Raw genomic sequence first — 25017 nt, 5'->3', positions numbered from 1 at the left:
GCTCATACTAGAATTTATCAATTTAAGTTGCTTTTTAAGTCTTAACTCACTTCACTAGCACGATTTATTTTGTAATATTTTTGCATTAGATAAAATGATTCATTGTCTTTGTACATTATCGTATATGTATATAAGACATTAACAAAAATACCCCCATAAGTAAATTGTTGCACAATTTTACTGGTGGAGGACAAGTTTTAATACTTTTGGGAGGGGCTGCTGTTATATCATTCATAAAAACGTTGATTTGAAAAATACAATTCATACACTGCCAACCCAATTGTTTTTGCAAACTAACAGTAAAATAGATAGTGGTCTGTTTAAAAAAAATACAAAAAGGAAGGTTAGGGAGAAGTACCTCTTGACGCCATTTTCATGAGCTGTGTTCTTGCAGGCATTTCCTCCCTTGGTGCTCAGTTCGCCAAACTTCGTACTGGGCTCAAGCATGTAAACTTCTCTAAAACCTCATTGTCACCCAAAGGTATGTGTTGTTTTGTCTGCCATAATTAACAAATGGATTAAAAAATAAATTAGATTAATGCATCACGTTATTCCTCTTGGTAAACATTTTAGCATATGCAGATGATGATCCAATCCAATTTACAGATTCTGTTTGTCTAAATCGGTGCACCGATGGCAAGGTAAAGCAAGGCAGCTTTATTTATATAGTGCATATCATACACAAGGAAACTCAATGTGTTTTACTTACACATGTGTTTTACTTAATTATAAGTACAATATTTAAAAGCATTTGCAAACAAAGAAATAAAGTAATAACAGTCTGCTTGAGTGTGTGAAACAGGTTGAGAAAAAGTCCCTCATAGTTATGCTGGAAACATTGTTGTCGGTAATTGTATACCAACACGCAAACACTTTCACATTTCTGTTTATATATATATATAAATCATTTTTAAGTCATTTGCAAGTGTTATCAGTAATGGCTGTAGGTAAAATTTCATCGTGGTTTACCATCAAAGTAACCGCCGCAACACGAGACACAGTCTTGAGGGATGCCCTGTAAACAGCGTCGGCCCAGGGCAATCAATAAAGAGCTCTCATTTTCCACAGTGTAGCGTTGCTTCAACCGATCCCTGCTCAGATGCTGTAGCTCAAGGCTCAATCTATAATCCCAACTCCCAAATAGCACAATGCTCACAACTATATCAAGAGCTCCCACTGGTGTTTGGAATTCTTAAAATGATCAGAATTTGTAATGTTCTTTTTCAAGGTTTGATAGGTGCTTCAGTTTTGGATGAAATGCTCAAAACTAAAGTGCTATTTTTTCCTCTTTCAACAAATATATACCTCTCTTAATTGTTTGTAAAATGAAGAGAAAAAAACATAGTCTAAACCTATATTGAACGAGTAATTTCAGTGGCAACTGGTTTGAAATTTTCTTCAGAGGGTCTTATAACTCCAAAATAGACATAAAAAGATAACTAAAAAGGATGCAAACATGTACTAGTGTGCAACACCGGTGTATTTACATAGGCAACATTATAATGTCATCAAGTGTTCTACTGTTTATACAAAATTTCTCAATAACTCTGTGGTTAAAGCCAGCAGTCAGAATCCACCAATGCTCTGAAAACACCAAGCTGCCACTGCCATTTTGTTCTGACAGGGCAAGTTCAAATGCACCAATTTGACTATTATTTTTCATTTTTAGTATTTTAGATTGGATGTGCCTGTGTTTGTCAACCTCCTCATTGTGCTTACTACCTATCCTGTAGCCTTCATGAATCTTAAGAAGTAAAGTTTATTTTTCCAAAAGACAGTCCATTTCCCATGTGGATCCCAGTTTATTCATGTATCTTTGACTTTTCTGTCTTAATCCATGCTGGGCCAGATTGTGATGTTTTAAAAAGGAGGCAGGGAAAGCAGAATTAAGCATTAGCCACACTACATGTCGTCAGCCAAGCCTTGTTGCTAAACCTGGTCCTGGAAAAAGATTGGGTGTATTGCCACCCGTCTTTGGACTGTTGATTAACTGTGATGTTTGGAAATCAGGTCAGCACTGTCTGGCATGGAGCGTCTCCTGATATTTTCTTAGATCTTAAGTGACTTCCCTGAATTATTTACTTTCTCCTTCTCCTTTTCGTGTTTCTATTCGATCGTCTACAACTCCAGTGGCTCATCCTGTCAATCAACCACACTTTATGACGGATGGGCTTGACGTCAGCCCATTCAAATCCAGCTTCAGTTAGCACTAGGCCTGCTCAATTATGAAAAAAATAATAATCACAATTATTTTGGTAATAATTGAAATCATGATTATTCAAAACGATAATTTCGTTTTTGGTATAAAACAAGAAAATGTTTAAACGTAAAAAATATAGTGACAAATATATTTCTTTGAAACTACAATTACCGTATGTAAGTTCCTTTTCGGCCAAACAAAATTTATAAAATGTGTTATTACAAAATTAAAAAAAAAAAGGTGAAAATGTATAAATTCAAGTACGATTTCTTTGTGTGAACAATTATATAAATTTGGATATAAATGTATATTGATAATCATTTTTTACAATTGTGCCAATTTTGTAATCGTGGAGTGTAATAATCGTAATTGTAATTGAATTTCGATTAATTGCACAGCCCTAGTTAGCATTGGGCACAGCAGACGTGCGCCCCAATGTAGTCGCATTAAACACATTTTGATTAGGGTTCAGGCTTGTAATATAGTAGATTAGATATTTGTCAGATTGCCAGGAAGATATTAAATGTAATCTATTGTAACACTCTTGGCAGAAATGATCTGACTTGCTCACCTTATGCCTTATTTTTCTTTTTTCCCCCCATTTATGTCGTAATCCCAATGCAACTGGCTGCCAAATAAATCAATCCACAGACAGATTCTAATTCAAGACCCTGTAACAATGGCCGTGTGAGTCATACGATAGATGTGACACGGGTCAGCAACTCTACGCGTCGCGTCACGCGTCAATGTCATGCACCAAACGTCGATTATGCAAAGGCTTTTGTCACAGCATTGAATCCCAACGTAACCATCAGGATTCTTGCAGATTGTAGTAGGTTTAGTAATTGTAATAGGTCTAGAGGTCAGTGTATCACACTGATTTCTCATCTTGACTTTAAAAAGAATGACAAGTGCGTAGAATTTCACCTACACGACCATGAGATATTCGTACGCCGCTCTCACCGCTTGAATTACTCTATTCTTTGACTCACAATTTAGTCACTTCAATATGCCGTAAAAACACAAGTGGAGATTTGAAAAATGCTGACACAGCTTCCGCTTGGCTGTGTGTTTGTGTGCGTGTGCATGCGTTTCAGGGGTGAACAGCCTTTGTCAGTCTCTGAGTGCCAACCCATCCATCCCCAGCAGCCTCGTCCATCTGGACCTCTCAGGGAACATCCTCAGAGGAGACGACATGCAGGTGCATACACAGAAGCACATTTTGCCTTAAAGCCTATCTGCATGGCATTTAAGCCACACATGTTTTTTGTTATATTGTACTACGCAACTACTATACAATCAAAATAAGAGCTAAAGTAAAACAATTTTAGTTATATATTGTATTTGTAGCTAGGCAGCAACTCAATTGTCTGACAAAGCTGCTGGTGTCATCTGTGCTCTAAAGACAAGGTGAGGCTGATTTGATTAACCTTCGGAGGAAAAGCATGTGTTCTTCAGAGGTGGGCATTCACTTCACTGACTGTCGACTGACGGACTGGGCCGGCTTGAAATAATGACAGACTGATGATGATGGACGAGTTCCCCGCCCGCTGGCCAATGACATATTGCAGATGGGAAAAATTTACTGACGCGCCTACCTATGATGTTCTTATTATGAGAAATCACATTTTTAGCAGTATTATCAGACATGATGGACGGGACAAAAAACACAATTTTAATTAAATTAAGGGAATTCTGCTCAAATCCAAATGGAATCCAAACAACAGAAAAGTCACATTGCCCTGCACTTTTCTGTTTCCAACTGTGTTTAATGTTTCCTTTTTTTCTTTGTAGCATTTATACAATTTCTTGAGCCAGCCCAATCGACTGGTAACCCTGGATCTCTCCAACACAGACTGCTCATTGGACCAGGTGAGTAGGTGCCAAAGAAGAACAGACAGAGAAAAAGCAGAAATATGCATTGTTAAAGACGCATGATGATGGCTTTGCTTTATTAATTTAAAATGACATTTTATACCTAATGTTATTTATTCTTGACATAATGTCTTCTCAAATGTAAACATTGCACTTGATAAAAAGTGCTTTCTAACGCATTTAAATAGGAATAATCCGAGAAATGTGTCTGAAAACAAATTATTTCAACTTTATTTGTAATTAACAGTTAACATCACACTCTTACTGTATGTGTGAGGTGTGGCTGTAGGTCTCAGAGCTAAATAGAACAATATTGATTGGTCTGAGATGTAGCCAGCTGTCTGTCAGTCTGTAACAGAGGACCTTGATCCACCCCATAAGCAACAAATAAGTAAAACATCTTTATATATAAAAAAAAATGTTTCAAAGTCATTTTGATGGTTCTGTACACTATATCCATATATCCATCTGTCACGTTTAGTATACAGTATATTAAAAATAAAGGTGCATATAATATTATTATAATGTGAAAACAATGGAAGGAATGCTCCTACGTTGTTGTTCCAATGATTTAATTACATTTTCCAGGTTTGTTCTGCTCTCTTACGAGGCTCAGCCCAGCATTTGTCTGTCCTCAACATTTCAAAAAGTGTCTTTCCTCACAGGTAAGACCCCAACTGTAGTGTTTTACATTATCCAGCAAACTACATCAATAGTGCGTTGTTGTTGTTTTTTTTTCAAACGGGATAAAAAAGGGGACTTTTTTGCATGCCCTCAGCCATGACCTCAATATTTTCCATGTGACACCTGCTGGTGACTGAGTGTCATGTCAAACAGACTTTAGATGTATGTTTGCACTCGTCATATGTGGAGCAGATGGGTTAGGGGTGGGGTTTTTGATACACTGTTATTTAATCCCACTGAGTCTCAGGGGAGTTGAGATCTTTATCAAGCGGTGAATAGAGCTGATGTTGAGGGAGGCCTGGGGGTGTTGACTATTTTAAAGGGAAGATGAGCAGGGGTAGCGGCAGGAAAAGAGAGAAAAAGGAATGAATATTATAAAGACAGAGAAGTCAGTGGATAGCGTAAAAGACACACTGGCTGGTGGATGCTTATTTCAACTGTAAATCACCAGTTTTATGGCCATTGCTGAAGCTGTCAAATCCCCTGAATTTATGCTGTGTAACAAAAAACGATGTGAATTGGATAATCGGTTTTGATTTAAACGGCGTAAATCCACTGAATCAAACCGAATCGAATTGTTCCACTTTTAAATATATTGAGATACAGATCAAATCGTCATTTATTGGAGGGATAAATCTTTGAAGGGAATGCCACATTTCTGGTACTGACAAGTTCATTCAGATGTACCGTATGTAAAATGACAACAAGCTCATTGCATCATACCCTCTTGAACTGAGCCAAACCATATCGAAAATGAATTGTAATTCCACTCGATTCGAATCGTTACACTTCAAAATCAAGCTGTCCTTGAATCGTATCACACTCCATGTATCTCTATATGCATCGGTTCGTTTTTTTATTATAGAAATGCACACTCCTAGTGCTGAGAGAAGGAAATGGAAAGCTGTGTTTTATTTGTAAAAGTTGTTGACATGTTTCATTTGTTACATTTTTCTGTAGGAAAGGCAAGGAGGTACCGCCATCATTTAAGCACTTCTTCAGCAGCGCCATGTCTCTCAGCTCCATTAACGTGTCAGGAACGAAGCTGGCGCCAGATGTCCTCAAGTGGGTGAACCACAACAACAATAAAGTCTTTCTAATTCATCCATTTCTAAATATTTAATTTTTCTTTCCATCCAATTGAATGTTGTAGAGCTCTCTTACTAGGCCTGGCTAGTAACCCCAATGTGAAGGATGTATCTCTTGACCTAAGCTGCTGTGAGGTGAGACTTGCACCTGCCATACAGCAAAGCACTTTATTATTGCCACATGGCATTACTGCTATTTAAATTTTGCAAGTTTACTGTTTTCTCATTAATATACAGGTCTCCTTATTATTAATTTGCTGCTTTTCTGCAAGCAAGAATCTAACAGCATTTCACATTATTATAAGATTATATATAGTTACATATAGTCGCAAATCATTTGACGTATAAGTTGCTGCAGTTATGTTAACTTATTTGGTGACACGTTTTGTTCTTTAAACACATTTTTTTAGGGTAAAATATGTGTGTTAAATAGAACACTATTTTTAGGGTAAAATCTGTGTGTTAAATAGTAAAGCTGTCATTTAACATACAGCCCACTGATAATAATGGCACATCTTTGCAAATGGACTCTCTAAAGCCCCTTTTCAAGTGCCATTTCAGCTTAATTTTGGTGAGTGTGTCATCTAATCATTTGGAACTGATCCTTCTTTACAGCAATCAGCTTTTTAGCAGCCACTCCAAAACCATTTGACAGACTGGTGACATGCCAATGGGTATTATTCAGAGGCTTTATAATGAAATACTTAGCAGACAGCAGGCGGGGTTGAGGATGGTAGTTGTCGGGTGGTGCTTGTGGTAGTGGTGCAGGGAGTCGTCCCTTTCCTACTTTTTTTTTTTTTTTTAAATCTTCACATCACATTCACAACTTTTTTTTTTCTCTCTCTCTCTCTCTCTCTCTCTTTCTACCGGTGCGCCGCTAGAAGAAAAAAAGAGCTTTCTGCAGATTAAATGGGATCACCAAAGAATATATGAATAGAAATCTCACAGGAAATTCAATTTCAGATACCAATAGAAATATTCGCTTGCTATTGAAGCCGTGGGAATGAAATGAGGCATTTCTGCCATTATTCGATGCCCTAATGAGCCCTTTTCTGAACGCAGTGCTATAGGTAGGATGATCGTACACAAGACGTAGACTGCGCAAGATGCAAATGTGTGTGTCAGCGTGTGAGTGTTGAGTGCAACTATATGGTCATTAAGCATCTGTGTATATTGTTGTTGCTAATTCTTGGGCTCTGTCTGACACGCTGTTCTCTCCCCTTAATGCCTCTGTAAGCTTGGCCATTGTGTAAGTACCAATAGGCTTCCGCTTACTAATTAACTTCCCATTGTTCTTGTATTTTCTTTGCGCATCTGGTGTTGGTTTAGTGTTCTTAATGCTCACCTTCCGAAATGATTTCTCCTCCATCTTGTGTGTAATGAACTACTTAAATTGTGCTTCATTATCCATGTCATGCCTATGATGATGGACCTTAAATACACTCACAAGCCACAACATGCATCTAATAGCATCCACCACAACCGTGTCGAAAAAATTCTGCCTTTACAAAGTTTTAAAGCTCAGTATTAATGTAGCCTGTCTTCACTTGTGCTTTATTAATTTTGTGAGGTTGCAGTAGTAGAACTGCATTACTATATACAGTGCATCCAGAAAAGTGTTCAGAGCGCTCTTCTTTTTCCACATTTTGTTATAGTACAGCCTTATACCAAAGTGGATTAGTCTTTTTTTCTTGGAATTCCCACACACACCACCTTGTAATGACAAGGTTAATATGATTTAGCAATTGCATTAGCAATTGAAGCATCATGCATTTTTATTTATGCTTCATCCACACCTAACTGCATTTGCATCCTGGCACATTTTCTAACCGTCCATAAGCATCTCCTTGATTGTCTCATTTGATCTTATTTAGTTGTTACGTTTTTATTTTCGCAAGTCTTGGGACTTACTGGTCTAACCTCAGACCTAGGGTATCATATTTCCTACCGTATCATTTGGAAATGTGTGTTGGTATGAGGATAAAATTGCGTGAATCCTTGAATCATTTCTACTGATCATGCTTAATGTGTTTCTTGGAATACAGTACACCAATTTTAAATTCAGTTGATTGAACATTGTTTGGAAACACACACACACACACACACTACAGACTATATACTGTAGGAATTACCTTGTAGACCTCCAAGACAGGATTGTCTTGATGCACATATTCGAAGAGGGGTACAGAAACGTTTCTGCTTATAAGATCCCACTTTGTGCAGTAGCCTCCATTATTCATAAGTGGGAGGAGTTCAGAACCATCAGGACCAAGGCTCTTGGCCTTCCGCAATCGAGCCCTTTAGTCAGAGAGGTGATCAACAGTCCAATTTTCTTCTGTCAGAGCTTCAGTGTTCCTCTGTTGAAAGTGGATTACCCTCTCTAGAAGGATCATACTGAGATACAGTATTAATATAATGAGTTAAAGGCAGTATGTTTGAACAGCCTTTTTATTGGATGTTATTAGTGTGTATAATGTGTATGGGTGATTATGAGTATATATGTCATTATCACACACTTTTTGTCACTCATTTTTAAGACCGCCTATATTCATTTTTCATCGACTGTGCAGTTGCATGTTCACCCTGAGAATTTGCGTTTATGCATCTTGACGCTATGCTAGAAGCGCTTTTGTGCCACTATTCTGCAAGCCTGTTGGATGAGCATCCGAGAGTCTCTTTTCAGCAAATGTTGAGTCATGTCCTGTGTTTTTGCATTTAGTGATCAACCTCTTCATTATTTTGTGTCTTTTGTAGCTATCTGACTTTATGCTCTTCTTCCAACAGTTGCGTTCTGGAGGGTCTCAGATACTTGAAGGATGCATCGCTGAGATTCCGAACATCTCCAGCCTGGATATCTCTGACAATAGTAAGGCACTGACTTGTCAATGTTCACCTAGGAATATACAGTGTTTTTTCTGACATTTTTTAAATTTTTTTGTTTTATTTTCAGGCCTGGACTCTGATCTGTCGACTCTGCTGATATGGTTGGCAAAAAACAGATCGATAAGACACTTGTCTCTGGGCAAGAACTTCAACAACATCAAGTCTAAGTAAGACTATAAGCATGAGCTTCATAGGGCTTGACACGTCTGCTACTGTCACAATCCGATCCGACCAGCAATAATGTTGGTCTTGTAAAATATAAGATTGAGGTCTCATCCTCTGCTCTTGTCATCTATGTGATTCAGAAACCTTGCTCCTGTGCTGGACAGTCTGGTTCACATGATCCAGGAGGAAGAGTCGGTCAGTTTTTCCATTTCCTTTATTTGTCTGGGTCTGAAAGCACCATTACCTTGACAGTTAAGGCGGCCATGATTTAAGATGCATCAGAATCGGATGTTTTCAACACTGATTGCTCCTTATCTCTTGATTGTTATGGAAACAGAAGTTCCCTATATTGATCAGCTAATTGTTAAAACAGTGATGCTTTATTGTATCTTATGGCCTTACCCTCCCTCGATCCATTGCACCTTCAATATCTCAATACATAATGCATGGCCGCCCCTCATTTGTCTCCTACATGAGTCACATCAACCGTTAAGTGGCGAGTGGGGAATTGCTTGCGTGTGGATGTGTCATTAGTTTCAGGAGACTGATGTGTGTAATCTGGTGATCCGGTGTCAAGGTTTATGCAGCGGGGTAGAGATTGATGGAAGAGAAATGAAAGTTGATTGAAGTCTACGGGTCAAATGGAGTGTTCATGTATGTAGATAAAGAGGAAGTGACGGTTGTGATAACAAAGCAAGGGACAAAAAAAGTCCAAGCGAGAGGCTCAGATTATATGGAAATAGGTGATATGCAAACAGGTGTTACAGGATATATAGTATAACATTAGCTTCTCTTTACTTTAATAATTGGGACACTATGTGTTTTTTTGTGTTGATTTGTATTCTTTTGAAATATTGATAGTGATGTCGTTAAACTTTGTGATTAATATAAACAAACAGCATCTGAACATAAAGACTACAGTATTTGCTACAAAAAAGCTAAACAATTCGTCCAACGGAGCAACATTTTCAAAACAATGCACAATAGCCAAACATAAAGCATAAGCATATTTTTTCTTTACAACATTGATGCATTCAAGAAAGAAAGACACAAAACACATTGATAACAAGCCATTTTGCAAGAGATTGAAGAGAAGAGATGATTTACTGCAATCATACATTAGCAGATAAAATGATATAGCCCACAGCATGAAGCTACTATTGCAACACAATCCATCATTAAAGAATGGTTACTCACTCTCTAATTTGGCAATTTATTATTATTTTTTATACATTTTCTCATTTCCCCAGTTTAATTAAACAGGGCGGGGTGCTAACCCCGGGTAATGATTTCTTAATTTCAGTGATTAATAAGGGAATCTGAAAGCCAATTCCCCTATATCCAACGGGGAGAAATTGGCCGAATAACTACATTTTGTCAACATGCACATATTGTGATTGCAGGCCACATTTCCTCTAGAATTGTCTATTCCGCTATATGCGGTTGGTACTGCTCCTTTCCTCGTTACCATGTTTTCATTTTGCAAAGGAGTTAAAACCAGGATACAAAGCCCACTGATTCTTTTTTTCAAGATTAAGTGGGTCACACTCGGCGCTTTGTTGTTACACAGCATGCGGCACTGAGTCAGACAGGCCACCTTGCATGGCTGCCCTGCAGCCATCTGTGTGTGACTGAGAGGCAAGATTGTCAAACACTTTGGACAAAAGCACCATAAAATAAATATGCCATCATTTACAGCACGGGAAAGCTAATGTGACTTGTGGCTGGTTACATTTGCATGCATAATGTCTGCGCTGTGCAAACAACGGCTGTAAATAATCCCCCTTGCACCTTTCTTTCAAGAAGGCATGAAATAATAATTTTCCGCCTTTGTTGTTATTGAGTTGAGCAAGTATTCTCAACTGGTTAAACCTCTACATTACTCTTAAGAAATGAGCCTTGACAAGCACACAATCTTAAATACTGTATGTTTGATAATAAATGCATTTGAGAATATTTTGACAGCAATAAATGCAGGGATGGCCGAAAAGACAGGAATTTAAAATTGGCAGCTCTCCTTTCCTCCCCAGCCCCTCACCTCTTTGTCTCTGGCCGACTCCCGACTGAAGAGCGATCTGACCATTGTTCTGAATGCGCTCGGTAGCAACACGTCACTCACCAGGCTTGACATCAGCGGCAACGCGATGGGCGACATGGGTGCCAAGATGCTGGCAAAGGCGCTGCAGATAAACTCTAAACTCAGGTGACTACTACAGGAAAGTAAATGTGCATACATCTGCCCACTTGCGTAACACTGTGCACTTGTCTTTACAGGACAGTGATCTGGGACAAAAACAATACTGGTCCTCAGGGTCTACAGGATGTAGCAACAGCTCTGGAGAAGTATGTCTCAATGTACATCTGGGTATGAGTTTACGATGCTGCTTGTTCAATTGTATCAGCGATCACTAACATACACAGCCGAAATAGAATGTGTGCACAGTTATACCAGTTTATTTCCAAAATGCCAAGTAGAATATGTCTTGGTGAAGATGGAAGGTTTTTGACTAAATGATCGACTTCTGGTTGCGTGCACCTCCTTCAAAATTTTCATCTGGGACGCATCTATTTCTTTTGCCTTCATCGGCATTTCTCTCTGCTTATCACAGCCTCCTGAAGGTACATTCTCCCTAGGTCCTATCATACAATTTCAATTTTAAAATAACTGTTCGCTTCCCCTCCACCCCACCCGCACCCATTCTGTGTGTGACTTTGATTTTTTGCTGTTCAATTTCCTCATGTCAGTGTCATTTTTTTTTTTTGCCATAAAAAGCATTTGTAATGATTGACATTACATCCTTCTCAACTATTCAGAAATATTAAGGATTCTTAACTAACTTTAGAAATGGGCATTTGAAAAGTAATTAAAATAATAAACACCCTGCCTTGGATCCAGTTTATAAATGTTATATATTTTATAAATATACATGATATGAATAAAAGTTTTAACTGTTAGACTGTCACGTTTGACAGTACTTTGATTAAATCATGTGGGAAGACTGTCACACTTGACATTAGTTTGATTAAATGCTGTGGGAAAAAGTGTCATCTATGAATAAAACAAGTTAAATTTGCTGTTGGAAAAGAGTAAGCCCCATTTGGATTGGGTAATCTAGAATGCAGATTATGTCTGTTTTTTGTGCACAAGCTTAAATTGGTTTTGGATTTTCTCTTAGGACACACAAAGTCAAAAATCATATACACTGGTGCAAATATATATAGTTATACACCCCCCCGCCCCCCAATAATATTTGGTTCAATGTCCCTTATCAACTTTCACCTATAGCAGATGCTTTCTGAAGCCATCAGTAAGTTTCTGGCTGCCGCTGAATAGTTAAGCACTCTCCTTAATAGCTTGTTTTCCTGTATGGGTGGGCAGAAATAACAATTAATCTCTGCATTGCAATAGTCTCTTCCCCAATTCCATATCGTTTAAATCCTCTGAATCACAGGACAGGTAGAGGCTGGTTGAAGTCGGTGCTTTGCATTGTGATTCACATGTTACGGTTTACGGAGGCCGTACTCAACCCAAACACAACAAAATGACAACCAATATAACTACTATAACTGCTTCATGATTCCAATGTGTTAGGAATGATACTGGAATACATTTATTTATACTCATGTATATCTATCACAGAGAGATTGTTGTCTGCGGAACATGGGTCAGTGCTTTATTTGTAATCTTTCTACATTTTATGTCTTTAAATGTTTTAATTATGTTGAAATTAGACTATTTTTGTCAAAAGTTTCCCTGAAGCCATATTTGCAACTTCATTTGATTTGTTTTCTTTTGCTTGTGTATTGTAAAGCATGATAAAATCCCTTCAAATGTCCTGTGGGATACATTGTGATTCTCTGAAGTCATGAATTTCAAGCCTTCCCTGACCGACATATTGCTATTAATGACAAAAAATGTAGGGGCCAAAACATTCTGACTTAAAAAAAAATGTGTGGAGGAGTTAACACTCTAGTCTACACTCAAGTGTATTTGATAGGTGTGTCCAATTCCCCCCTCCTCTGTTTGTGTCATTTCAATTTTGTCTACTGGCTGTGTTCCCAACAGGAACTTCACTATCCGTTTCATGCCCATCCCCATCATTGATGCCTCTCAGGCTCTGAAGGCCGGTCCAGAGAAGACAGAGGATGCCTTGCTCAAGGTATTTTAACATGCTCCGTCAGTTCCATCAGTCACGATGTGTCTCTTGTTTATTTTCATGTGAAGTGATGTTTACACAAACTGGAAAACAAGAAGCAGGGTATTCATGAGGATACTGGATTTCCATAGACTTGACAAACACGGTTAAATACAGTCTCGCTACCATTATATGCGTCATTGTGTTGCTGTTTCACCCACAGATTGAAAACTATCTGTACAGAAACCATGAAAGCAGGAAATATCAACAAGAGCAGGCCTATCGTCTTCAGCAGGGCATCGTCACCACGACGACACAGCAGGTTTCTAAACGCATAAGGCTCACTTGTTTACTCTGACTTTATCACATTTTTCTTGTTGTACATCATGTAAATGCGCACAGTGTGGTTGTCATTCTCCAGCTAAAATGAGCCCATCGTTTAATGCCTAGTTATTGATTTGGGCGTTAAGCTGCTGGTTTCTGTTGTCTAGATGATGGACCGGATTTGTGTGAAGGTGCAGGACCACCTGAACTCTCTGAGGAACTCTGAGACTGACGCCATCCTCGAAGATGTTAGGTTTGCTGAAAGCCTCATTAAAGATGCAAGGAACTCTAAAACGGTAAGCAACAAGACATGTTTGATGTGCTGTTGTACAGTCTATGATGTGATGTTTCATTTGCAAGCAGTTTTTCAAGCAGTTTTTTTTCCTTTCCAGCTGCATTATACAAATAACTTGAGGGATATCGTTGAAGTTCTTGTCGTACGTATAATTACTTCTGCCTTTGCGTTTCTTGCCAGCTCCTTCCTAACCTCTACCACCTGGGCTCTGCCTCGAGAGAGGAGGTGCATCGTGCTTCAGTAGGCCCCATTCAGGAGAAATTGGAGTCTATGGCAGGCGAGGTGACTTCTGTCATGGATCAACAGTTGCAGGTATATGTGATGACATCAAGTGCATATGATGCACAGGCAACGTATAAATTCTCACTGTAGTCTAAGGACTTTTTTTGTCGATAGAAGAAAACCATGGCATTGGCGCCACCTACAGACAATAATAAAACATCATCCGTCCATTATCCAAACCATTTATCCTCACAATATTTAAAATATAATAATAATGATAATAATAATCACGCACATTTTCATTCAATTCTTTACTTGCACTTGTGCCTGTTCATTTACTCATTTGTTGAGATCATATGAGTCAACCATCTCCAGCCACAATTATAGATACATAACAGTTAAATGACATCCAATATAATTTCTCTGAAAAATGAAAGCCATACAACGATGAAAATGCTCATTTTTGAGTATCATGTAACACACTGGAAGCTGTGTCTAATATTGTCGACCCTGTTGAGTTGAAGGGATAAATAGCATTTGTCCTCATTTGGATCACAGGTGATCTGTAGCCTAAGAGGCAGTTTACAACCTGGACTAGTTGCCAGCCAATTACAGAGCACATAATGTATGGACAAAAAAAAAATAGGGAATGCATGCTAACGCCACAATAGGCAGATTTAACCCCTGAATCGCAGAACTGTGAGGCAGACAAAGTAACCACTAGTTCACCGTGAGATAAAGTAGAAACATTTTATGGAAGTAAAAAATAAATTTATATATCTGTTGCATTAAATTTCATTCTAGCTAATGATGTCTCCCCTGCACATCACTTTGAAATTGTTGGGAGTTAATCATTTTCAAACCAATCCTTCCAGAGCTTGTTGGAGGCTATGATGGACGCAGCAGAGTCTCTGTGTCCTCATGTGATGAAAAGAAGTAATCTGCGCTCAGACCTCATGAAGGCCAGCTCAACCAAGATGGTCATCCCCAAGAGTTTTGTCACCAAAACTCTCCTGGATCAGTCTGGTATTGACATCATCAATAAGATCAGGCAAGTGCCTTTACTATTAGAGTAATGTGATGTTGAGATAATAATATGAGGTCAGACTCATATTGAACACAATTTTTTTTTTCCCGTCAGTGAAGTGAAACTGAGTCTTGCCTCCTTCCTGTCTGATCGTATCGTTGATGAGATTTTAGAGGCTCTTTCCACTTCACAACACACTTTGGTGCGTAGATCAATCTCAACTGTGATTGCTTGTCACTCATCATTAGTTCATCACGCCTTTCACCATCATTTTTGGACTTGTGCTTGAACCAATGTATTTCTGCTGCTTTCACCCCTGCCCTCTTTTAGGCAGACCATCTAGTGCGGAGAGGGCGCCCCTTGGTGCAGCAAGAGTCGGTAGACATGGACGCTCCCGAGGAGAGGATTCCGAAACGGGCATCCACTGAAATCCTGGAGGGCGAGCGGCTGGATGAGCTGGAGTCATGCATGGTAAGGGAAAAGGCAATATTTTATTTTGCTTATGTTTCTCATGTGACTGAATGAATGGAGAAAATAAGTTCCAGTCCTCATCAGGTGGCATTTACTTCTCATTTGTTTCTCTTGTCCCTTCCTTTTATATTTTGTACCTTCTTCTCGTCCTCTTTCATCCGTATTGTCTTTCTTCTGTTTTTGAAGCCTGTTCTCTAAGTTCATAGCCATCAAAGTTCATAGCCATCATGTGGCTGTTACCCTCAGTTTCCCCCCCCCCCCCCCCCCTTTTTAGGCTTTATTGTCTGTTTCTTCAATTTCCTCTGTTCATCCTCTTCTTTCACCATTGCTCCATGGAGACACTGTGCTGCACCAGTGTAAGTAATCGTGGACGGGCCCTTGTCTTCCCTCACTGAACCTGCTTGCTCAATGGTCATCTGTAACAAAGATCTGTAGTGTAAAAAGTGTTCACGCTTGTCTTTAACCATCCACCGTGTGCTGTGTTAAGTTAGATCGGAAGCTGGACGTATTCATTTGTGGACCACTCAAATACTATGTTGATTCATTAGTATTTTTGTAGTGCATCCCTCTGCCACATAAAACACATCTGTTTATATGTGAAGCTCTGGAGTTGTTTTACTTTTGGGGTCCAACTCCAAGGGGAAATGACCTGCTTATGAAAAATAAAATCAAGTGATGGCAATAACCGAAGCAGGAAATACTGGAAATATTACTGTCATATTTGTGTTGCTTTAATGGAATTCTGAATACATCAGATTCAGAATCCTTTTTATTGCCATTGTCTGTGAAAGGTACATTCGCAACTGGGATTTTTTTTTTTTTTCTTCATTTCGATGGTGTGCAAAGGGCATAATCAATGTGCAGTAGACAACAAATCCATTATGGGAAATTAAATTGGATTTCGGATTGTCGATCCAACCCAATTTTAGAATTCTTGATTATTTGGTGACGTTTCCCAAGTCACTCACATATTTGTTTAACACAAAGGTTGCCCTTCATGCCCTTCCATTTGTCCAGGTTTTGGACCAGCACAGGAGAGCTCAGTGGTTAGTTGTTGGGGCCAATGGGGGGGAATTAAACCTATACCAGCTGTTGAAGCGGCAGCAGGGTTCACCACTACGCCACTAGTGCCATAACAAGTACATGGTCTTGTGTACAAGTTGCTTAATTTACTTCAAGAAAAAGTGAACAGTTGATGACACATAAATTCACCCACAACCTATTTTGGGGGAGACCCCAAGTTTGGGAATTGTGCAAGATCAATAGTAACAGTACTTGTGTTGTCCTGTTTACAGAGGTTGCACTTAATTAGATGTCCATTCAGAGCTGCCACTGTGAAATGAGTGTATAGCACTGCAGGATGGTGGTTAAAAGGGCTACAATAATTAGGTTTTGCTATAGAGAGACACTTAATCACCCCCCTCATCTAATCACTGTTGAATGAGTTTTTTTTTTTTTTTAGCCAACACTGGGAAATTTTGTTTTATACTGATATATATGTATGCTATTTATGTGTATGCAATATATCAGTGACATGTGTGAATTATATTTTTTGTCTGTACTTGGTGTTTTAGGATTGTATTCCTTAATACTCTGTTTGGTCTGTAATAATAAAAAAAAGTAAAAGTTCCACAGTTCACAGTTCACTTGAGAAAAATAGGGGGAACATTATATGGTGTTTTATTTTAGTAGTAATTATAAAACATTATGTGTATGTGCTTCTTACAGATGACTCCAAAGACAAAGAGGAAAAGCATCCACAGTAGAATGCTGAGACCCGTGTCTCGTGCCTTTGGTAAGATACATGCAATAGTGTGTTTGAATTCAACTCTGATTACTTTTTTGGGGGGAATGATAAGAGTTGAAAAAGTGACCTTATATATATATTTTTTAAGAAGTGCACTGTACTACACCACTGCATTGCAGTCACAGTAATAAACATGTTGTATAAAGCATGTTTCATACATTGACAAATACGTGTCTTGACAGTTGAATCACAGCATTTATGTCTTTGTCAAGGAGATGCAGATATTGTGTGGTTGTAACGTGGCTTGTGTGTCTTAATTGCGACTCTTCTTTCACCTACACTATCAATAGAGATGGAGTTTGACCTGGACAAGGCACTGGAGGACGTACCAGTACATGTGGAGGACACGCCCCCTCTGTCACACACTCCTCCAGTTCCCTCTCAGCCCTTACCGAAAGGGGAGCAACGTGCGCCGGGAGGGATGTTGGAGCTTCCGTCTGAGGAGGAGAAGAAGCTGCAGCACTTCACCAAACTAAGACCCCGCAGGAACAAGAAAATGCACTCTAGCAAAATACCAGTGAGTGTAACTTGTTTAAAGACAATTGATAGGTGGTGTTGTGATGACCTAATGTTTTTTGTTGTTGTTTTCAAAGCAAATGGGCAGCGCCCCGCCTCATGATGGGGAGCAGAATGGCCTCATGGGAAGGGTGGATGAGGGTGTGGATGAATTCTTCTCCAAAAAAGTCACCAAGATGGACTCAAAGTAAGAGACGTTGATATTGTTCTCTCATATGTTTGGCTTCCTGCTCAAATGTTGGATTGTTTTCTCCTCAGACGTTCCATGAAGAGCTCCGAATCTCACGATGGAGAGAAGAAGAAGAGCAAAGGAGGCTTCCTCAACCTGATCAAACGCTCTTCCAAATTGGATAAATCAGACAAGTTGGAAAAATTAGAGAAAAATCAGGTGACCCCTTCATCTTCGACTACATCTTCGGCATCTTTAGTGTCAGCTTCCAGCATTGCGGAGGAACCCTCCTCTCCAAAGTCCACAGTAAAGAGTCCAGCACCCGAACCAAAGTCCAGGTACCATTCAACTCATTGTATGCGTATTTAACAACCGGGCCTCTGATGTCAAATAAGAAAAAAAAAATCAAAATAAACCCAACAAGAGAGCTAAAAACATTTTTGTGCACAGGTCTGAGTAGAGGTGGGCGATATATATCGTTATCGATATCATCGTCAATCTTGCTTTCACGATTTTTAATTTTACATTCTTGAGTATTAATACTGCCTCTAAAAGCATAACGACTCAAGTCAGTTGACGGCCGAAAAGTATGAGGAAATGTTGAAAATCAGTGTGCATTGACGGCAGAGGAGGAGGAAGTGATAATCATTCGCCAAGTGACTCTGTCCGCACTGCAGCGGAGCTGTTTCAAACAGAGTGTCGAGCGGGGGTCCGATTCATAGTGAGTCCACGTCGCTCGTAGTCTGTAAATGGTTTGGGGTTGACAGGACTGACGTCGGTGGGAATAACATTGTTAGATGTGCCAAAACGGTCACCGTGAAGAGCAATTCTGTTGCACCACGAGCCATATGGATTACGGGGAAAACATGGCGACCGCGCAAGCACGCGAAACAAAAGCTTAAACACACACACTCAGAAAACAGTCGCCGAGTTGAACCAACAAATCTATAAATAACGCACGCACTCACTCAGTACTTTAGCGAGCAAGTCAAACGTGACATCCTAAATGATTGGTAACATTCAGTTTACTCGCTTGTAGTGTATTCCCGAGGCATGTTGTTGCACAAACTATGACAGCTTATTAGTGTGACACCACAGCCAAACATGAATAAAGTCACAAGTCTACATATCACAGCGATGGATGAGTGGGAAAATGCACTTTTCGGTAAATTGCAGTTTTGTTATGACGTTATGTTTGTCATGACGTCTTTTTTTTCTCTCGCTGGGCGACACTTCGTCACACATCAAATACATTTTTTTCTCATTCTGATGGCTGTAGTTAACACCTTTTTCTCATTCTGATTGCTCTAGTAGGTGGCAGTGGTACACCAGTACTTACTGCAGCTCAAAATGTCACATCATTATGGAATAACAGCAGAGACATTTAAATGACATAAATATTCCCAAAAATCAATGTAAGTCTATACATATTTGTTTGTTCTTTATTGTTAAATATTGTCGTAGAATATCATTGTTTTGCAGAAGCTGTATTTAGCAATTTAAAAGAGATGTTCACAAACGCTGTCCATCCACAATTGGTGTGTGAAGCAAGTGCAAATTACAAATATTTTTTGTAGAATATCGTCAAATTATCGTTATCGAGTTTTTCGAAAAAATATCGTTTTTTTGTTTGTTTGTTTTTTCCCCATATCGCCCACCCCTAGGTCTGAGGTTTCTTATTATTATTAAAATTGTGTGTTTGTAACTCAGCATTTGTTTATTTTTTATAGTTTTTACCCACATTAATTGTCATTCATAAGTTACCAGTTATAGGTCATTTGAGTTGATCATATTATTGAGACCTGGTTAACTTGTTGAACAAGTCTTAGGATGCAACTGAAGAATGCCCGATATGATACGTTGTGGTTATCAACAAGTTTACAGCCATGCATTTAAAAAAAATTCGACCTGTCTATTTCATCATGCAGAGATTCATCCACCCGCTCACAGCCTACAGACTACAGTAGCGGCTCGGAACGTTCGGAGGAGCTGAGGACACCCGACTCCATAGATGAGCCGTGGGAGGGCTCGGACGGCCGAGGGAGTCCCCAGGGAGGCCGGCGGTACCCGGGCATGCAGATGATGGGTGGTGGGCTCCTGGCGGAAATGAAGGCCAAACAGGAGAGGAGAGCACATAAGGTAAGATAGTGTCATTAAAAAAAAAAAAAAAAGTAAATTTTTGAAGTACAGGTTTTTGTTGTTTGTTGTTCTTGTTTGAAAGTTACGAATATTGCGCTACATAAAAATATGACTCAGGAAATGGCAATTTCTGGTACGGCTACACAGGGCGGCATTTCTGAGGGGGCAATAGACCCCACAAAATGCTACATCAAATAGTTTTCTTTTGGCATCATATCATGAAAACCTTTGGGCAATTTGCACCCCCTTGTGGAGTCGGCCTCTATTGAAGAGAGTCAATAAGAGATGGTGGGTACGGCGTTGCTAAACGGTGGCCGTTCAAGCTAGGCCCGCAACTGACGTCGCATGAATGCGCACTGAGTTATCGCAGTACTTACTGTTTCTCATTTGATTGTTTCATATTTATGGCTTAGAAGTGTTTTTCATACATGTTATTGTAGGTTAGTTATAAGAGTATGGCGTGTTCCAACTTGGGCACACATTTCGGTTAAATTGCCACCATCGAAATTCGGGTGTAAACTGAAGACTACCTGTTTTGCCATAAAGGACTCGGCACCAGTTTGCGTTTGATACCTTATGTAATTCAAATGTATGTTTTTGGATTGCACAAGCTCTACGATTACAGAATCCATTGAAAGACAAAGACCACCCATGTTAGAAAAAATCTTTAATAAACAACACTTTGTTTGTGTTTCAGTCCTCCAGCCCTGACAGACCTGACAGCAATCCCACAGGTAATTAAAATGCTTACTTGTGATTTTACTAGTGGAATGACGTACTTAGACAAGTACAGAGTGTTTGGAAAGTCACTTTGCAATTACCGGTAGATTTTTATTAATAGAATGCACTTCCTCTATTGGTTTGCACTTATGTTTTTAACAGACAAATTTCAATATACAAACCCCAATTCCAAATGAAGTTGGGATGTTGTGTAAAATCAAAAGAGAATGCAATGATTTGCACATCCTTTTCAACTTCTATACAACTGAATACACAGCAAAGACAAGATATCTGATGTTCAAACTAGTCACATTATTGTTGTTGTTTTGTTTTTTCAAATATTCTGTCATTTTAAATTTGATGCCTACAACACATTCCAAGAAATCTCAAACGAGGCAACAATGGCTATTTTGACGTGATTACACTGACATTAGCCGTTAGTTTCTTAAAGAGACACAACAATTCATTAAATAACTTACAGTCTGTAGATAGTATTTTATGACAAAAATAAAATGATTTGCAAACTTCTATTAGGCTACCATGTCAGTCATTTGTGATTGGATGATCAAGGATGCAGAGGTGGAACTTCCACCTAGTATTCAGTTTACAGCAATGTGTTAAGCACGTTGCCAATGATGGTTATGCAGGGCGAGAAAAAGCACAAGGTGTGTGTGTGTGTGTGTGTGTGTGTGTGTCTCCCTCATGATGTGGTTGTGACTGTAATAGCAGTATGTTCAAATGTTATATTTGAAAATATGTAACTGAGCTATAACCAGTTCTGCAGGTTTTCATCACTGTGCCCATCTTCCCTCTTCCAGGTTCTCCGGAGAAGACCTCAGCTCGTGTTGAAACGAAGCCTGATCCAGCTCCTCGCCCCCGGGCTCCATCCTCCTCGGGCTCTCCTGGGGGGCCAGTGAGTCCTAAACCGGCAATGGCCCTGGGAACAAAGCCCGCCCTGGCCTCCCGGCCCTCCCTTCCTCAGAAGCCAAGGACCACCAGCGGTCGGAGCATAGGTACTATCAAAGCCTCTTTGCTGTGTTTCAAATGCGATGAGAGTGTCCCCGTGTAATGCTTTCATGTCATTTGATGTGTTCAATAGATGAGGGGTCAGACGCACCCAATGGCGGGGGGCTGTCTCCGAAATCGATAGCCCTCCCATCGCTGAAGAAGGTTTTACCAGAGAAAGACAAGGACGGCCACAACAGTCTGCACCCGGGAGGTTCTGCTACTAAACCCACTCAGGAAGGTGAGTGGCATCTATGTGCGCCATCGCTCATATAACACGGTATTTGTCTTTTGTGTCTTCCCTACTAAGGAATCTGTTTTTAAATTAACCCATCACAGGAGAATTATGACATAGGACATTAGTAACGTCTGATAAATGCTAACAAAATACCATGCTGACAAATTAATACAGTTATTATATTATTTTGCCTCTTGTTAGCACTCCTATAGAACTCTAGGCTAAAGGGTGAAATTTCTTCGGGAATTCCGCGGGACTCCCACAGGATGGGAGTCAATTTAACCTTTAATCATGGGATTGGCATGGTACAGGATACAAAGTTCATGGGAGCAGGATTATTTTTCATGTAGCCGACCTCCAAAATGGGAGCGGTATCGGAGTGGGAATCATTCTGAACGGGGAGCATGCAGGTATTGGCCTAGATAGACCAAAGAAGCGTCGTGGCGTCTGATTGGTGTAGTGACCACCGTCGTGGTGTCGTAACTCGTCAGTAAGCGTCTGGACAAGAAGACCATTTGAAAATTTCAATGAAAATGTAATGTATAAAAATACTTTATTTCAATTGGGGAAAAAACGGCTTCCATAAAAAAAAAAAAAAAAAAAAAAAAGTTAAAATTATTTATCATGATTTTTAGCAATCCCGCCAGTCAGTTTGTCGTCCTCTGTGAAACAGAAAGTGAGCCTGATATCCACTGACTTTTTAACATTTGACACTTTTCTTCATCCTCCTCATTCAGGGAGGAAAGCGTCCATGTACGAGCCCATTCAACGCTCCAGCCATCAACGCAGCAACTCTGATGATCACAGCGCCTTCAAGGGCAAGGGGCCGTCTCCAAATCCAGACAAGGACAAAACAGGCAGAAAAGCTTCCAATTCTGGGGAGGAAGCCGACAAAGAAATCATTTTAATATAAATTCATCGCATTTAACTAAAAAATGAAAATGTTGTTTTCATTTGAAAATGACCGAATGGCCAATATGAAGAATACTTTTGTATTGATAAATTATACGCCAAGAGTACAAATGATGGATTACGTGTTTGGAGTTAACATGCTATTCTGTTAATATGAATCATCATACAAAAGTGTTTTTCACAAGTGACTTTTTCACACTCTTTCTGATGTCACCTACTAAACCAAACATTCACTAAGAGCTTCCTTCTTCCTCCAGAAATATGTATTCAAACAGTATCTGGCAATTCAAAGAGTTCCTGAATGTTCCGGCAATTAATAGTGTGAGCTGACCAGTTAAAAGCACTAAAAAAAGGGCAAGCAAGACTATGCTTTCAGGGGAAAAGCACGCGTGGAGTGAGAATAGAGGCTGTGAAATGATTTAGTAATAATCTTATGTACTATTTCTCACAGTCGCTTGTCCCAGGGACCACACTTAAAATAATAATAATAATAATAATAATAATAATACCACTTATCACTCTACTGTACTTGAAGTCTAATATAGTCCGAGAGCCGATGGCATTTTCGCTAGTTGCCAACAATTTTTCGAAATCCTGAAATCAGTTTGTGCTAAAATACTTTTCTTTTTTTCTGAAGCCATTATGCAACTCATCTTTTTTACAGGACAATACAGGTTGAAGCTGAACATCTCAGCACACATAAATCACTCTAATGTAGCTTACTTGTGCTGAACAATCTCCACCCCGCCGGTCCTCACTGGTGACTAACCTTTGAGCACTGCGCGGCACACTTTAGCTTTTACTCAACAAAGGCTTCAGCACTGTTAACGAACCAGCAGTCACGTACTGTGGATGGAACAAATGATAATCTTGTTACCCTTTAACTTGCTGGGGGGTCTTGTCTTTTTGTGTATAGGAAATGAAGTCATGTGACATAGTTTCATTACGTATGACGCTAGAATACGAAGCTGTTGTGTTGCATGCCACTTTATGTCCAGTTGTCCCGTCTTGATTTTTGAGTTCAAGACTCATTGTGACGCCATCATTGATACTCATATGTATCCCTCAGAATCGTTGTATAGTCAGGGCTTATCAACCGTAATTGACTTGAATGCACGGTGTAACATTTTGTCCAAAAAGGATCTTGGACTGAACTGGGAGTGTTTCTTTGTTTATCTGTGTGTTTGTTTTCCCTTGGTGCTCTCGCATCGCTTCCGGATGCTTACTTTGACAGCACAAAACATCTTAAAGAGCAACAAATACTATTTGTAACACAGCATACACAGCCTGACTACCACTATTGGTCAATGCATGCGCTGCAAAATGCGGTGGAAGGGAAACATGAGATCCAATTTGGAATGCTGCTGGCGTTCAAGCACAAGTGTCAAGTGAGGGCCAAAAGAACTTTTGCCATCTTTTTTTTTTTTTTTTTTATAGAATGGCTTCTTAACTTTAATCATGCAAATAACACTTCCTGTTGTAAATAATTTCAACGGCCTGATGCCAATTTAATTTATTTTTTTTGTCCAAAAAGATGTTAGGTCACAGGGGCACAAGTTTGCTGCAGCTGGCTGTGACTTTGACAAAATAACAGTAGACTCGAATGAGTTATGTCTTTGTGTATGAGTGTGAGAGAGACTGCATGATGTGCACTGTACTGTATATACTCTATGTCCTTCCAAGCCTACAGGTGTGTATGTGTAATGCATACACGTAAAATGTACACTGTGACTTTTTGGTTGGTTTGTTTTTGCACATGCAGTTTGTTTGTGTACACTGCATGTAACATTTGAAATAACGTCCACAAGATTCTCTCTCACATGTACATTTTGTGTATAAAGCCAGTTGTCTTTATGTATGCGTGTGGTATGAAATGTGTTAACATTACTGACATAATTAAAAAAAAAAAAAAACGGGGGGGAGTAGTAATGCAAAATTCTCACATAAAAACTGAAGACATATTTGCACATCCTACATATTGATTGAGTATGGGGATCCGATTATTGTGTTGCTTTCATACTGTCGTTCTGCTGGTGTCCATGTGAAAATTAACGTTGATTAAAATCATTTTACAGGCTTTGGACTGTTGCTTTTTTCACAAGTTAAGGGAATTTACAAAGAATCAGAATCACAATCTAGTT

General features: G+C 39.3%; 1 protein-coding gene across 2 annotated transcripts in view; it reads left to right on the top strand.

Annotated features, from left to right (window-relative positions):
• LOC147143896 (F-actin-uncapping protein LRRC16A-like) overlaps positions 1–24953 on the top strand; it is a 57754-nt gene extending 32801 nt beyond the window's left edge. Inside the window, exons 13-40 of one of the 2 annotated variants that reach the window (XM_086037973.1) lie at positions 395–481; positions 3298–3401; positions 3995–4072; positions 4664–4740; positions 5720–5824; positions 5913–5982; positions 8632–8713; positions 8798–8897; positions 9036–9090; positions 10926–11098; positions 11170–11238; positions 12962–13055; positions 13255–13353; positions 13523–13651; positions 13831–13962; positions 14748–14923; positions 15014–15101; positions 15230–15370; positions 15709–15726; positions 17099–17165; positions 17468–17694; positions 17771–17880; positions 17952–18200; positions 19791–20001; positions 20699–20735; positions 21540–21734; positions 21821–21967; positions 22702–24953. In XM_086037973.1, the coding sequence (XP_085894099.1) occupies positions 395–481; positions 3298–3401; positions 3995–4072; positions 4664–4740; positions 5720–5824; positions 5913–5982; positions 8632–8713; positions 8798–8897; positions 9036–9090; positions 10926–11098; positions 11170–11238; positions 12962–13055; positions 13255–13353; positions 13523–13651; positions 13831–13962; positions 14748–14923; positions 15014–15101; positions 15230–15370; positions 15709–15726; positions 17099–17165; positions 17468–17694; positions 17771–17880; positions 17952–18200; positions 19791–20001; positions 20699–20735; positions 21540–21734; positions 21821–21967; positions 22702–22877 (3296 nt within the window). In that variant the 3' untranslated portion in view covers positions 22878–24953. The remainder of the gene's footprint in view (positions 1–394; positions 482–3297; positions 3402–3994; positions 4073–4663; positions 4741–5719; positions 5825–5912; positions 5983–8631; positions 8714–8797; positions 8898–9035; positions 9091–10925; positions 11099–11169; positions 11239–12961; positions 13056–13254; positions 13354–13522; positions 13652–13830; positions 13963–14747; positions 14924–15013; positions 15102–15229; positions 15371–15708; positions 15727–17098; positions 17166–17467; positions 17695–17770; positions 17881–17951; positions 18201–19790; positions 20002–20698; positions 20736–21539; positions 21735–21820; positions 21968–22701) is intronic. The other variant, XM_086037974.1, reaches the window with a different exon arrangement.
• The last annotated feature ends 64 nt before the right edge of the window (positions 24954–25017 follow it).

This window comes from Filicampus tigris, chromosome 8 (assembly GCF_054856515.1).
Source record: "Filicampus tigris isolate MCC_2025a chromosome 8, RoL_Ftig_1.0, whole genome shotgun sequence".
NCBI lineage: Eukaryota > Metazoa > Chordata > Actinopteri > Syngnathiformes > Syngnathidae > Filicampus > Filicampus tigris.
Note: the sequence above shows the minus strand (reverse complement) of the source record. Positions and strands in the feature narration are given on the sequence as shown.